Raw genomic sequence first — 10887 nt, 5'->3', positions numbered from 1 at the left:
GAGATTTTCGAATTCCTCTCCTATTCCAAAAAGGATTTCTTATGTCTTCTTTATTTAAGTCCTAGTATTCTAGTAAGATCAGCCCACACTGATATTGGGATACAGTTCGGGAACCAGAGAGAAGATTTGTGGTTTAGTACTCAAAGCATCACGTGGAGAAGAAGCTAGTCATCTTCAATTCTTTGGAGAATTAATTAGGTATTTTTCTGCTCCGTAGAAAAGCATGTTTTAGGTTTCAAATATTCTTAAAGCATGATTAATTCAAGTTATGAGCATGATACATGTGATAATTACGCGAATAGCTTTTGTCTAAATAATCTGCTAAATAAATCTAATTTTTATGTGATTAATTTATGCGCCCGCTTCCGCTGCCAGTTCCAAAACATCGGTGGTGGGTGCCTGAAGGAATTCCTCGCCGAAAGCAGAACGAACGCCATCGCAAAAATTCTTGAGGCATAGGATTCCAGTTGACTCACCGACATGCAAATACTCGTCGAATAGGTCAGCCGTTTGCCCAGTAGCAAGTTGTCGGATGGCACAAGTACACTTTTGCAACGCCGTGAGACTTTGCCGACCGGTTGCGTCTGCACCTTCTTGAAAGTATTCAACGCGGGTGGACAATGTGTTGACAATACGCATAAACAACCGTTTTGACATGCGAAAACGGCGCCGAAAGTAATCTTCTGGATACCGCGGCTGGTCGGAAAAATAGTCGGCAACGAGCCTTTCATGGGCTCCTCTCGATCACGAGGGATGTAGCGACGTTTTGCTCTAGTTGGTTGAGGAGGAGGGGCGGGGGTATTGGCGGCGACATAGGCTTCATAGGCGGCATGATATTGTTCATAATATTCTTGTTCTTCGCGCTCCGCTTCCGCAATGAGATTGGTGAAATCCATTTTTGAATTTTTTAGAGAGAGTTTGGGTGAGAGAGGAAGATGTAGATGATTTAGTATGAAAAAGTATGAATGAGAGATAATTTGATGTGAAAAGTGGATGATGAATGTGTGTATTTATAGATGATTTTGGGATTAAAAATAAAATTCACAAAAATCCAAAAAAAACGTCTATAAACGGCTCTATTTTTTTGGGAATCCAAAAATATATTTTTTTTATTTTTTGGTATTATTTTGAATTATTTATGAATTTTTTTAAAAAATAAAAAATAAAAATCGAATTTGCCAACGACTATGCCGTTGGCCAATAAGAAGATGCCACGTATGGCTGCTCAGCGGCACGGACGTGCTCTTAGCTAAGAGCAGCGCCGTGCCGCTGGCACGGACGGACAGCTTGCATCGGTGGACGGACGAGCTCGTTCTCAGCGGCACGGACGGACGGACGGCAAAACGAAACCGCTGCGGATGCTCTAAAGAGAGAACCAACTTTTAGTCACTTGACATTGCATTAATAACTATCCACGATCCTTATTCTTTAGAAATATCAACAAATATTTCAGGACATTGATATAATATTGCTGGAAGGATTTTTTTGTTTTTAAGACTTTTTTTTAGATTGAAACAAGCAACTTGGGCTCGGTTCGGCTCAGCCTAGGCCTATGGCTGAAACGGTCTAGGCTTAGCTATTTTTTAAATCTAGACTCAACCAGCTCATGCTCACTCAGCTAGTGCGTTAAGTTACACATAAAATAATTTTGTATAATGATCTCATATATTTTAATTTTTTAAAGTAAATATAGAGTATAAATAAAAATAGTTTTATATTTTAAATTGTAGTTTATGTAAATTTATTAGATGATTTTCAAATTATATTAAATATTATACTTATTACAAAAATATGTATTTTTAAATTTATCTTATTTCAATTAAAATTTTAAAAGATATTAACTATAAAGAGAAATTTTATAAATTAATACAGTACAAAAATTTATGATAAACATATTTAAATTATAGTATTATAATTTCAGTAAAATTAATTACTCCTAAAATAAGAAAGTAATAGGGAGAACTTGTGATCCTTCTTTAAGTTAGTTATAAACTCTTCCTTCTACGCTCTACTCGGCATCAAAATTCAGATTGTAACTCTGCTCGATCTCGATTTTATCTTTATCGAAAACATGGGTTTGAAGGTACTCTTCGCTCACGAACCACTCCACTATATCATCATTTTTATTTCATTTTGAACAATTTGTTGTTTTTCATTTCCCGCGCATTCGTGTTTATTGTTTTTCCAGTTGATTTGTTATCCTTTTGTTGATCTGAATTATATCGGTTAATGATTTTGAGATCTGTTTTAGGATTGGAATTAGATCTGGATGGATTGCTAATTTGCTATTTGATCGATTAAATTAGGTTTATTCGATGGATTTAATCGTTCGCTTGGGATTTGGGATTCAAAATTAGCCATGCTTGATTTATTTATCATTTTCATATTATTATCTTACTGCATAAGAAATTGAATTTAGTTAAAAAGGATATGTGAAATATGCTTGAATGGACATTGTTAGAGTAATCACTTTGGTTAGTGCTGAGTTCAATTTGCTTAGGATTTCAATTCATTGCTTCGATTAGTTCTTACCACAAGGTTCAATTTTCTTAGGATTTTAATTCATTGCTTGAATTGCTTCGGTAAGTTCGGATTTCATTAGGCCAAACATCAGGTTGCTTACATTTAAAAGGAAAATTTGGTTGTAGGAAGAATTTGAGGAGTATGCTGAGAAAGCTAAGACCTTGCCTGAGAGCACTTCAAATGAAAACAGGCTCATTCTATATGGACTCTACAAGCAAGCTACAGTTGGAAATGTCAACACGAGTTAGTTTTCAGTTTTCTAATTGTGTGGATTTGTATAAGAATTGATTGTTGCACAATTGAAACCCTGTTGTGTAGATTTTGTTGATTACTTGATTGACATAATTAGATGAACTTTGTTGCTCAATGCAGGTCGTCCCGGTATGTTTAACATGAGGGACAGGGCGAAGTGGGATGCCTGGAAGGCCGTTGAAGGTACATTCAATTGGCATTCGCCTCGTAGAATCTGTTCTTTATCAATCAAATTAAACAATAACACAATTGATGTCATCTTGTTGGCAGGAAAAACTAAGGAGCAAGCAATGAGTGATTACATCACCAAGGTGAAGCAGTTACTGGAATAAGCTGCAGCCTCGTGCTGATTACAAGCTTTCATCGTCTATGAGTTGCTCGTAATGTAAGTCGAAAATAAATGGCGAAGTTATGATCAATTGTTCTACTATACTGCGTATATATGCTTGAAATTTGATGGAGTTCTGTTACTCAGACTATTTTGTTCATTGTGTTGTGATTGAGATGTTGCTTATTCTTGATACTATTAGATTGTAATATGACACTCTGATACACATCACATTGTGGCTTCGATTACAGAGGCTACCCATGATCTATCACAATAAAAGAGTAGTAAAGGTGGGGATGGGAAAGAACATGAAGAGGATAAATAAAGATGGAAGAAGGAAGGCTGAACAACAACAGTTTTTGCAGTTACTAATTTTATTGCTTTTAATTAGTAGTAGTATTAGTTAATCAATGAATGATGTTAGGCCCTATATAAACCCTTGAGGTTTGGAATGTTCATTTAGTCCAAGGGGACTAACAATCCTACTCATCGCCTTTTCATCTCTAACACACTCTTCTACCATTCTTATATTCTTAGGCTTTAATATGATTGCATTTTAGAAAAGATTGAATGAGAAGGCTTTGCCTCTCAATTGAAAAGGTTGAAAATTCATTTGGAGTTGATAACGATAAATTCTAAAATATTAATCAAGTGAAATTAATGATTAAAGTCAATATTGACTATTATTCAAGTGAAATTCATGAATAAACTAATCCTTAATAAAAATGGATTTAATTTTTAGATTGGTTTCCACTTTTCATAGTTGCTTATTCTTTCTTATGTAGAAATTTTCTGATTACGTATAGGATATTGAATTCGATCCATTGTCCTATAAATAAGAGGGTGGGGATCGAATTAGGGGTGGCAAATCGTGCGTGTTGTGTCGTTGTCGTGTCGACATGACAACGATACGATAACAACAAACACGAACACGGCTTATTAAGAAAACTCCAAACACAAACACGACATGAATCCATTAACGATACGAACAACTTCGGGTCAACACGACACGATAACAACACATATATGACACGACGCAATAACAACACTATAATAATATTATTATAATAATATTATTTTTAATATTAAATATTAAATTTTAATTTTAAAATTTTAAATTTTAAAATTTTAAAATAAAACATTAATAATAATATTATAATATTTAATATTATTTCTTATCGTGTAACACGAACACGACACGAAATTTTCGTGTCGTTATCGTGTCAACACGATAAAGTAGGGCTGACAATTTTTTATTCGACACGAATCCGCACGAAGTTAACCCAACACGAACACGCACGTTTAGGATTTGGGTCCTTATAAGGTCGACCCAATAAGAACCCGGAAATTTTGGGTTGGATTGGGTCGGGTTGGGTTATCCGCTAAGAAAAAAAATAATTATTTTGATTATTTCTATTAATTAAAATAATATATTAAATTTTAATTTAAATTATTTTTTAATTAAAAAAGTATTATAATTTTAATTTTATTAGTAAAAATATGATTAATACTATTATTATTTTTTATGAAAAAAAAATATTACTGCATACTTATATTTTATTAAAAAATAATTATTTTAATTATTTTAACTTTATTAGTTAGATTTAATTTTAATATACTTTAATTTTATTATTTAGATTTAAAAATTATTTAAATTAATTATTTTATTTATGTAATATCTTATTTTATCGTTAATATCAAATTTTAATTATATAATATCATATGTCGGTCGTTATCGTATTGCGTTTATATTGTGTAGTAACTTACTATCATTAAAAGAAGACCGATATTTTTTTGGATGACATGAAATACGCACGAATCCGACACGACCGATATTTTTTTTGGATGACACGAAATCCACACAAATCCAGCATGAATCTGTTTGGGTTGAACCCGATAAGAACACGATGATTTGGGTTGGGTTGGGTTGGGTTGAGACCCGATAAGATTGGGTCGATATTGGGTTGACCCGATAGCGACCCAATCCGCACGATTTGTCAGCCCTACGATAAGGACACGAACCCAATAAACTTTGAGACATACTCATTAATTTCGTGCGGGTTCATGTCCTAACAAAAATTGACAGCCCTAGATCGAATTCTAGAGCAGTTTCCATCTCTTTGAAATTCCACAAGCTATGATATGTTCTCTCAGTCCCATTTCATGTGAGACGTTGATTCTTAATTTATTTATTCATATATTATTTTTTAATTAAATATTAATATAGTTATGCTCTGTTATGCTATTTTTTAATTTAAAGGAGTACCACTTTATTCGTACACAAAATTAGTTTTAATTTTATTTTGGTTGGTTTACAGAAATTAATTACATTTAAGATAACTCAGTGCCGGACTTTTGTTTCTATTTACTATCTCCGTCTCTTAAAAATAAAAACTGTTTCTATTCTAGTTGTCTCTTAACAAGAGAAACTTTTAAAATTTTTAATTTTAGGAAGTGGACCCTACAATACACTAACATTATTTCTACTACTTTTTCTCTTCATCTCTCCAAAATTACTCATTCTCTTTTTGTCTCTTGTGCATTAAAATCCATATTGTTTCAAAAGTTTCCATTTTTAAGAGAAAACGGTAGTACTCCCTCCGTCTCACGCCACTTGAGGCGTTTATTTTTAGTACGAGATTTAAGAAGGTTGTGTTTAGTGAGTTAAATAAAGTAGAAGAGAGAATAAAGTAAAAGAGAGGTGAGAGGGTAAAGTAAAAGAAAGAATAAAGTAAGTGTGATTATATGCTTTGTTTTTTAAAAAAAAAAAATGACTCAAGTATCTTGGGACAACCCAAAATGAAATATGACTAAAGTAACTTGGAATGGAGGGAGTATTACTTTATTCACACTTTTTTTTCCTCTCATCTATTAGGACTTGTGCGTTAAAATTCATGTTATTTATACTACTTTTATAGGGATGATGTAGCATTAGGTCATCGACAACATGTCTCTTAACCATCTCATCTTTTAACTATTCATTGGTTTCATACTACTATTTTTTACCTCATCTCTTCGAGAAACAATACTTGTATTTTCTTTTTAATAATCATTTCTTTTAATTATTTCGATCTATTTTTTATTTTAATTTATTTATTGTTAAATTTAATATAATTATTTTTTTTATTTAATTAAAATTCAAGATTTATTAAAAATAAAATATTCACGCTTAAGCACATCCGCAACAATATTCGCCACCGTCTCGACAAGACATAGTCGGCGACAAAACATTGTTATGGATGGTCTTAGTTGATCTTCCGCTCTACTTCCTTTGTTCCACAATAAGAGTCCTATTTTACTTTTATTATGAATAGTAAATATAAGCCTCACATTCCACCAACTTATTTCACTTATATTTTATTATTGAACTCATATTCCGTTCCAATAAAAACGAAATATTTGATTTTCAGAACAAGATTTATATAGTGCTATTTAGTGAGTTAATGATATGAGAGTAAAGTAAGAGAAATGACAAAATAAAAAAAAAATATTATTTCTATTTTATTTAATGAAACAACCTAAAACGTTTCATTTTTAATATAACATAATAAGTATATAAATAAGACTTACGGTTCACTAATCACATTTATCTATACAGAAGAAAACCTTCTAGAGCACATCTGGAAACCATTACTATGACAGAATGATAAAGATCTGCCCACATCCCCAAATCTCGATCTTTGCAAATCTGCTCAAAATTAAAAGTTTATTTCTGTCCTATCCTCAAAATTTTAATCTTTTTGGGGAACAGAGAATCAAGAAAGGAGTGAAAGAAATTAAGAAAGATTTGCAAAGTGTCCTTTTTTTTAATAACCGCTGCGGACTCTCGACCCGTCCATTTGCAAAGTTTTTTTATTGCCCAAAACTAACAAATAAATATCAACCAGTTTATTACAAAATGTTACTATGTGAATTTCCTAGATTATCCAATAAAGTTAGGACCACTTACTTTTATTTCACCATCACAACATGGGGAAAAGGACCACAAAACCTAACTTCACTTTCACATGGAAAAAAACAGTGAAGAGATTCCAAAGCAATTAAAAAAACAGTGAAGAGATTCCAAAACCTAACTTCACTTTGATCCTCTTTTATATATCCTGACAGGATTCCTGTTTGCCTTTTATAAAAGAGAATTCCCATTTTTGTAAAATTACAATCTTAATTTCCAAAAGCCTATTATCATCTGAGCTGCTGAAATTGAATCAATTTACAGTTCAACACTACAAGAAACTAGTAAACACAGGGACAGGGAAAGGGAAAAGGAAACTGTACATTTTCTTGATCACCAATGCTGCTACAAACTCAAATCAAATTAGATTACTGGCATTGTTTATTTACTACTCTTACTGGTGAGCAAAAGGGTACCTCGAGACGTAGTATTCTCTTGCACGAGAGGCCCCGTCTCTAGACAGCAGCCCTTCGAGGTCTCCTATGATTCTTGCCAGCCATATCTCAAGATTCCTTTGTATCTCTTTGAAGTTGTTTCCGATGGAGTCGAGTGATCGCCTCGTGGATAGGTTAGCCGCCCCATCAACCTCCTCTCTGTAGCTCTTTCCTCTCTCAGTCTGTAGTGCTGTGAGTTTCTGGCTGGTCTCAGAGGCTCGTTGCTGCAGACGAAATGCTTCAAGCAAGAACTCTGTCTGCCTTTGTATGCGAAACTCTGAGCTCAGAGTGGATTCACATGGATCACTAGCTTGCTTTTAGATAAAAGGAATCTCATATCAGAAACTATGTAGTATATTAAAAAAACTCAATCAAATTCGATAAAGTTTGTAGAAATGTCGAATGATTACCATTCTCCTGCAGAGATCATCGATCTTTCCTGCTAATGCTTGGTACCTCTTGGCTTGCTTCCGCATCTGTGATGGCACTTTCGACAGATCTGACCTACAAACTCTTTCCAAATTCAGGAGTTCTTGCTCAAGCAGCTTTAATTTCGATGAGACTCCACTAGAATCACCATCTACCTTCCAAGGGGACTCCCTTCTGCACAAGAAATAGTTTACCAGTGGCATTAGATACACAATTTGTTGGTTTCAGAATGTTTGAAAAGTATCAAATAGATGGTGTCGATTTTTACCTAGACACGAAATGTTTCATGTGGTAAACAGACTCGACTGGCTCGTACTGCTGCATATCCTGCACAGTCGCCATCAAGAATCAGCATCCGGTAAGAAGCAAGTAAAATAAACACAGGGTTTCTTAGCTCATTTGATCAGCAAATATTCGGAGTGTATGCATGAAATAACACACAATGATGAAATTGTTCATCCACGAAGAATTCAGCATGACTTTTTCTCATCACAGACAAAGGCAGACTAAAAATGTCTAGATTGAATAATGAAAACGAGCAAACAAGGCTGTGAACATGAATGTGATGTGAAGAAACAGGGTAAATAAGATCGTCCATCAACAGAAACTGACAACTCTTCTTGAGAGGTAAGAAAACATGGTCCATCAACAAAAACCAACATGACAAGCAACCATCAAACTTGCTGTCATACTTTTTTCACAAGATCGCTGAAGATAAACATAAAGGGCTCCGCAAACTGGAAATAGTTGGCCAAAACATGCAAAATATCGGTTACAGTCAGCTTCTCGACCTAAATAATGTGGTCCAGACTTTTTCACAAGGTCAGATATGGAAGCTTGAAGTTCAGCATCCAAAGTAGAAACATACTCTTTAATGAACTAAATTTCCCTAAACTGAAGCATTATCAAGGAAAAGAGTTATGGTGAGGACAGAGACATAAGACAACCAAGACAGAACTGAACAAAATATAATTATAAAACTGTTCTAAGATAATAACACCAAAATTTTTGAATTCGAATTCAACCGCTAACAGTGGTGTGACACTTGAAATATAAGGCGGTGTCCAAGATTCGAGCTTTATCTCGAAATTCATGGACTAAGGAAATATACAAATGTAAATGTATGGATGCATGAGTTAGAATTCCAAAATCTGGGATAAAATACGAAAACATCATTATCAAACAAATTGGTTCTAGCAGTCAGTATAGATAAAACAAAATTAGCATGTGTTGGTAAATCTTGATTTGAATAATGAAGCTCAACTTGAATAAACCTCAATCTTTTGCAGACTTCAAATAATCATGACTAACTAAAATCATCAAACTTCACATCCTAAAATGGTAGTTTCTGAACAGAAATCTTGCAGCCCTTTTCCATCAAACACACAAAACATTCTTCAAAAAAACACTCTCACATTAGAAATTAAAATTCAAAGATTTTGAAGGCAAATAAACCATCAAATCTTCCACTTATAAAAACTTGGTTTCTGAACTGAAATCTCGCTGCCCTTTTCCGTAAAAAAAAAAACATAAAAACTTCCCTCGAAGTCAAAACACATACATTTACTTTAAGAAATTAAAATTTAAAAGAAAAAGACAACAAATTCAAAACTCAGACCTGCCATAAGCTAGCTTTATCAGACCAAAATTTGGAAGCAGCAGGATTCAAGAAATCAGAGGTAAAGGCAGTATGAGTGTGGCTATTAAAGCAGTCATCAACCCCCTCCGAAACCCCAGCTTTGGCAGCACCACAGCTCAAGCCCAAATCACCATAGCACTCCCCACCGCTCTCACAATTACTCCTGCTCATGAAGCTCAGCATCTCCTCTCTCTCACTAACCTCTCTCTTCAAATCCTCAATGCTGGCCTTGAAATCGGCCTCCACTCCCTCAAAGTCCTCGACTTTACTCTTCAAGAAGGCGATCTCCTCGCTGCAATCGTCGATCTGCTGCAGCAGCCGCTTCTCCTCCTGCTGCCAAGCGTGCCTGTGGCTGGCGAAAATCTCGACAACTCTGGCGTTTGCCTTGGAATCCTCTTTCCTCCTTGAATGGAGCTGCTTCAGCTGCTCCTCCGCTTGCTTTAGCTTAAAGGTGAGAACTTTGTTCTGGGTTTGGTATGTGGAGAGTAATTGGATTGAATTCTTAGGCAAGAACCCCAGGAAGATTGCGAAGCTCAGGCCCAGATAGGTGGAGAGGAGATGGAGGCTTTCTTGGTGTTGGGTTTCTTGGATTTGTTCTTCTTCTTGGGTAGCCATTGCTCCAAATTTGTTGTTTTTCTTTGGAAACAATTTCTATTCTCCAAATTTTGTTTCTTCTTTTGTCTTGGTTGGGATGAGGGGTGTGTGGATTTATGGTGTTTGTGGGTAGTTGGGTTTTTTTCACTGGAGTGGCTTGGTTGGAGTGTGTGTACTGTGTATGTTTTGATGTGTACTTTTTGGCCTTTTATTGAGTTTGTATACAGTGTTTTACTATTTCTTTTTTTCTCACATTGAGTTCAAATGAATGGAAGTACCTATTTCCTATTCTATTGTAACTCAGCTTTTTGGTCTCTTTATTTCGAGGAATCCTTAAGTTCACAATGAGAATAAGTATTGATGTTACTGTAAATACAATGATTTAATTTTTTGTTTTGCGAATTCACAAAAATTAAAATTTAAAAGTAAGAAAAAAGTGAAAATTTAAAAGTGAAAAAATATTAATTTTTTGGACTACATAAATGACATTTGATCTTTCATTTTCGCGCATAAAATGATACCTGATCTTTATTTTATTTTATATCATTTTTTAGTACCTAGGGTTATAATTGTCACGGTGTACCAAAAACGATATAAAATAAAGATCAGGTACCATTTATGTGCAGAAATAAAAGATCAGGTACCATTTATGTAGTTCACTCTAAAAGGAATGCAAGGATAACCTAAGTCCTGAGAGCATCCACAATAGCTGGCCACATGTGGCGGAATTTCTAGC

At 34.3% G+C, this 10887-nt stretch overlaps 2 protein-coding genes across 3 annotated transcripts; one reads left to right on the top strand and one right to left on the bottom strand.

Annotated features, from left to right (window-relative positions):
- Nucleotides 1-1995: 1995 nt before the first annotated feature.
- LOC125224105 (acyl-CoA-binding protein) lies at nt 1996-3610 on the top strand. Of its 2 annotated transcripts, XR_007176825.1 has the most exons (5): nt 1998-2083; nt 2649-2766; nt 2896-2958; nt 3046-3160; nt 3355-3610. XR_007176825.1 is itself a non-coding variant. In XM_048127450.1 (4 exons), exons 1-4 carry the CDS (start codon nt 2072-2074, stop codon nt 3105-3107), a joined length of 255 nt encoding a protein of 84 aa, XP_047983407.1. In that variant the 5' UTR covers nt 1996-2071; the 3' UTR covers nt 3108-3317. The 2 variants fall into 2 exon arrangements, 1 of the variants encoding a protein (XP_047983407.1); XM_048127450.1 differs by lacking the exon at nt 3355-3610 and having other exon boundaries at nt 1996-2083; nt 3046-3317.
- Nucleotides 3611-7354: 3744 nt separating this feature from the next.
- Nucleotides 7355-10337, bottom strand: LOC125218366. Its single transcript, XM_048120019.1, has 4 exons — nt 9537-10337; nt 8187-8245; nt 7900-8092; nt 7355-7803 (listed from the first exon to the last, which is right to left on the bottom strand). Exons 1-4 carry the CDS (start codon nt 10170-10172, stop codon nt 7450-7452), a joined length of 1242 nt encoding a protein of 413 aa, XP_047975976.1. The 5' UTR covers nt 10173-10337; the 3' UTR covers nt 7355-7449.
- Nucleotides 10338-10887: the final 550 nt, after the last annotated feature.

This window comes from Salvia hispanica, chromosome 4 (assembly GCF_023119035.1).
Source record: "Salvia hispanica cultivar TCC Black 2014 chromosome 4, UniMelb_Shisp_WGS_1.0, whole genome shotgun sequence".
Taxonomy (NCBI): Eukaryota; Viridiplantae; Streptophyta; class Magnoliopsida; order Lamiales; family Lamiaceae; genus Salvia; species Salvia hispanica.
Note: the sequence above shows the minus strand (reverse complement) of the source record. Positions and strands in the feature narration are given on the sequence as shown.

Coding starts and splice junctions, on each gene's coding strand:
- LOC125224105 (XM_048127450.1), top strand. Junction 2,767..2,895: donor AGTTGGAAATGTCAACACGA/GTTAGTTTTCAG, acceptor TGCTCAATGCAG/GTCGTCCCGGTATGTTTAAC. Junction 2,959..3,045: donor TGCCTGGAAGGCCGTTGAAG/GTACATTCAATT, acceptor TCTTGTTGGCAG/GAAAAACTAAGGAGCAAGCA.
- LOC125218366 (XM_048120019.1), bottom strand. CDS start 10,172: ATGGCTACCCAAGAAGAAGAACAAATCCAAGAAACCCAACACCAAGAA. Junction 8,246..9,536: donor ATAAAGCTAGCTTATGGCAG/GTCTGAGTTTTG, acceptor GCGACTGTGCAG/GATATGCAGCAGTACGAGCC. Junction 7,804..7,899: donor ATGATCTCTGCAGGAGAATG/GTAATCATTCGA, acceptor TTTATCTAAAAG/CAAGCTAGTGATCCATGTGA.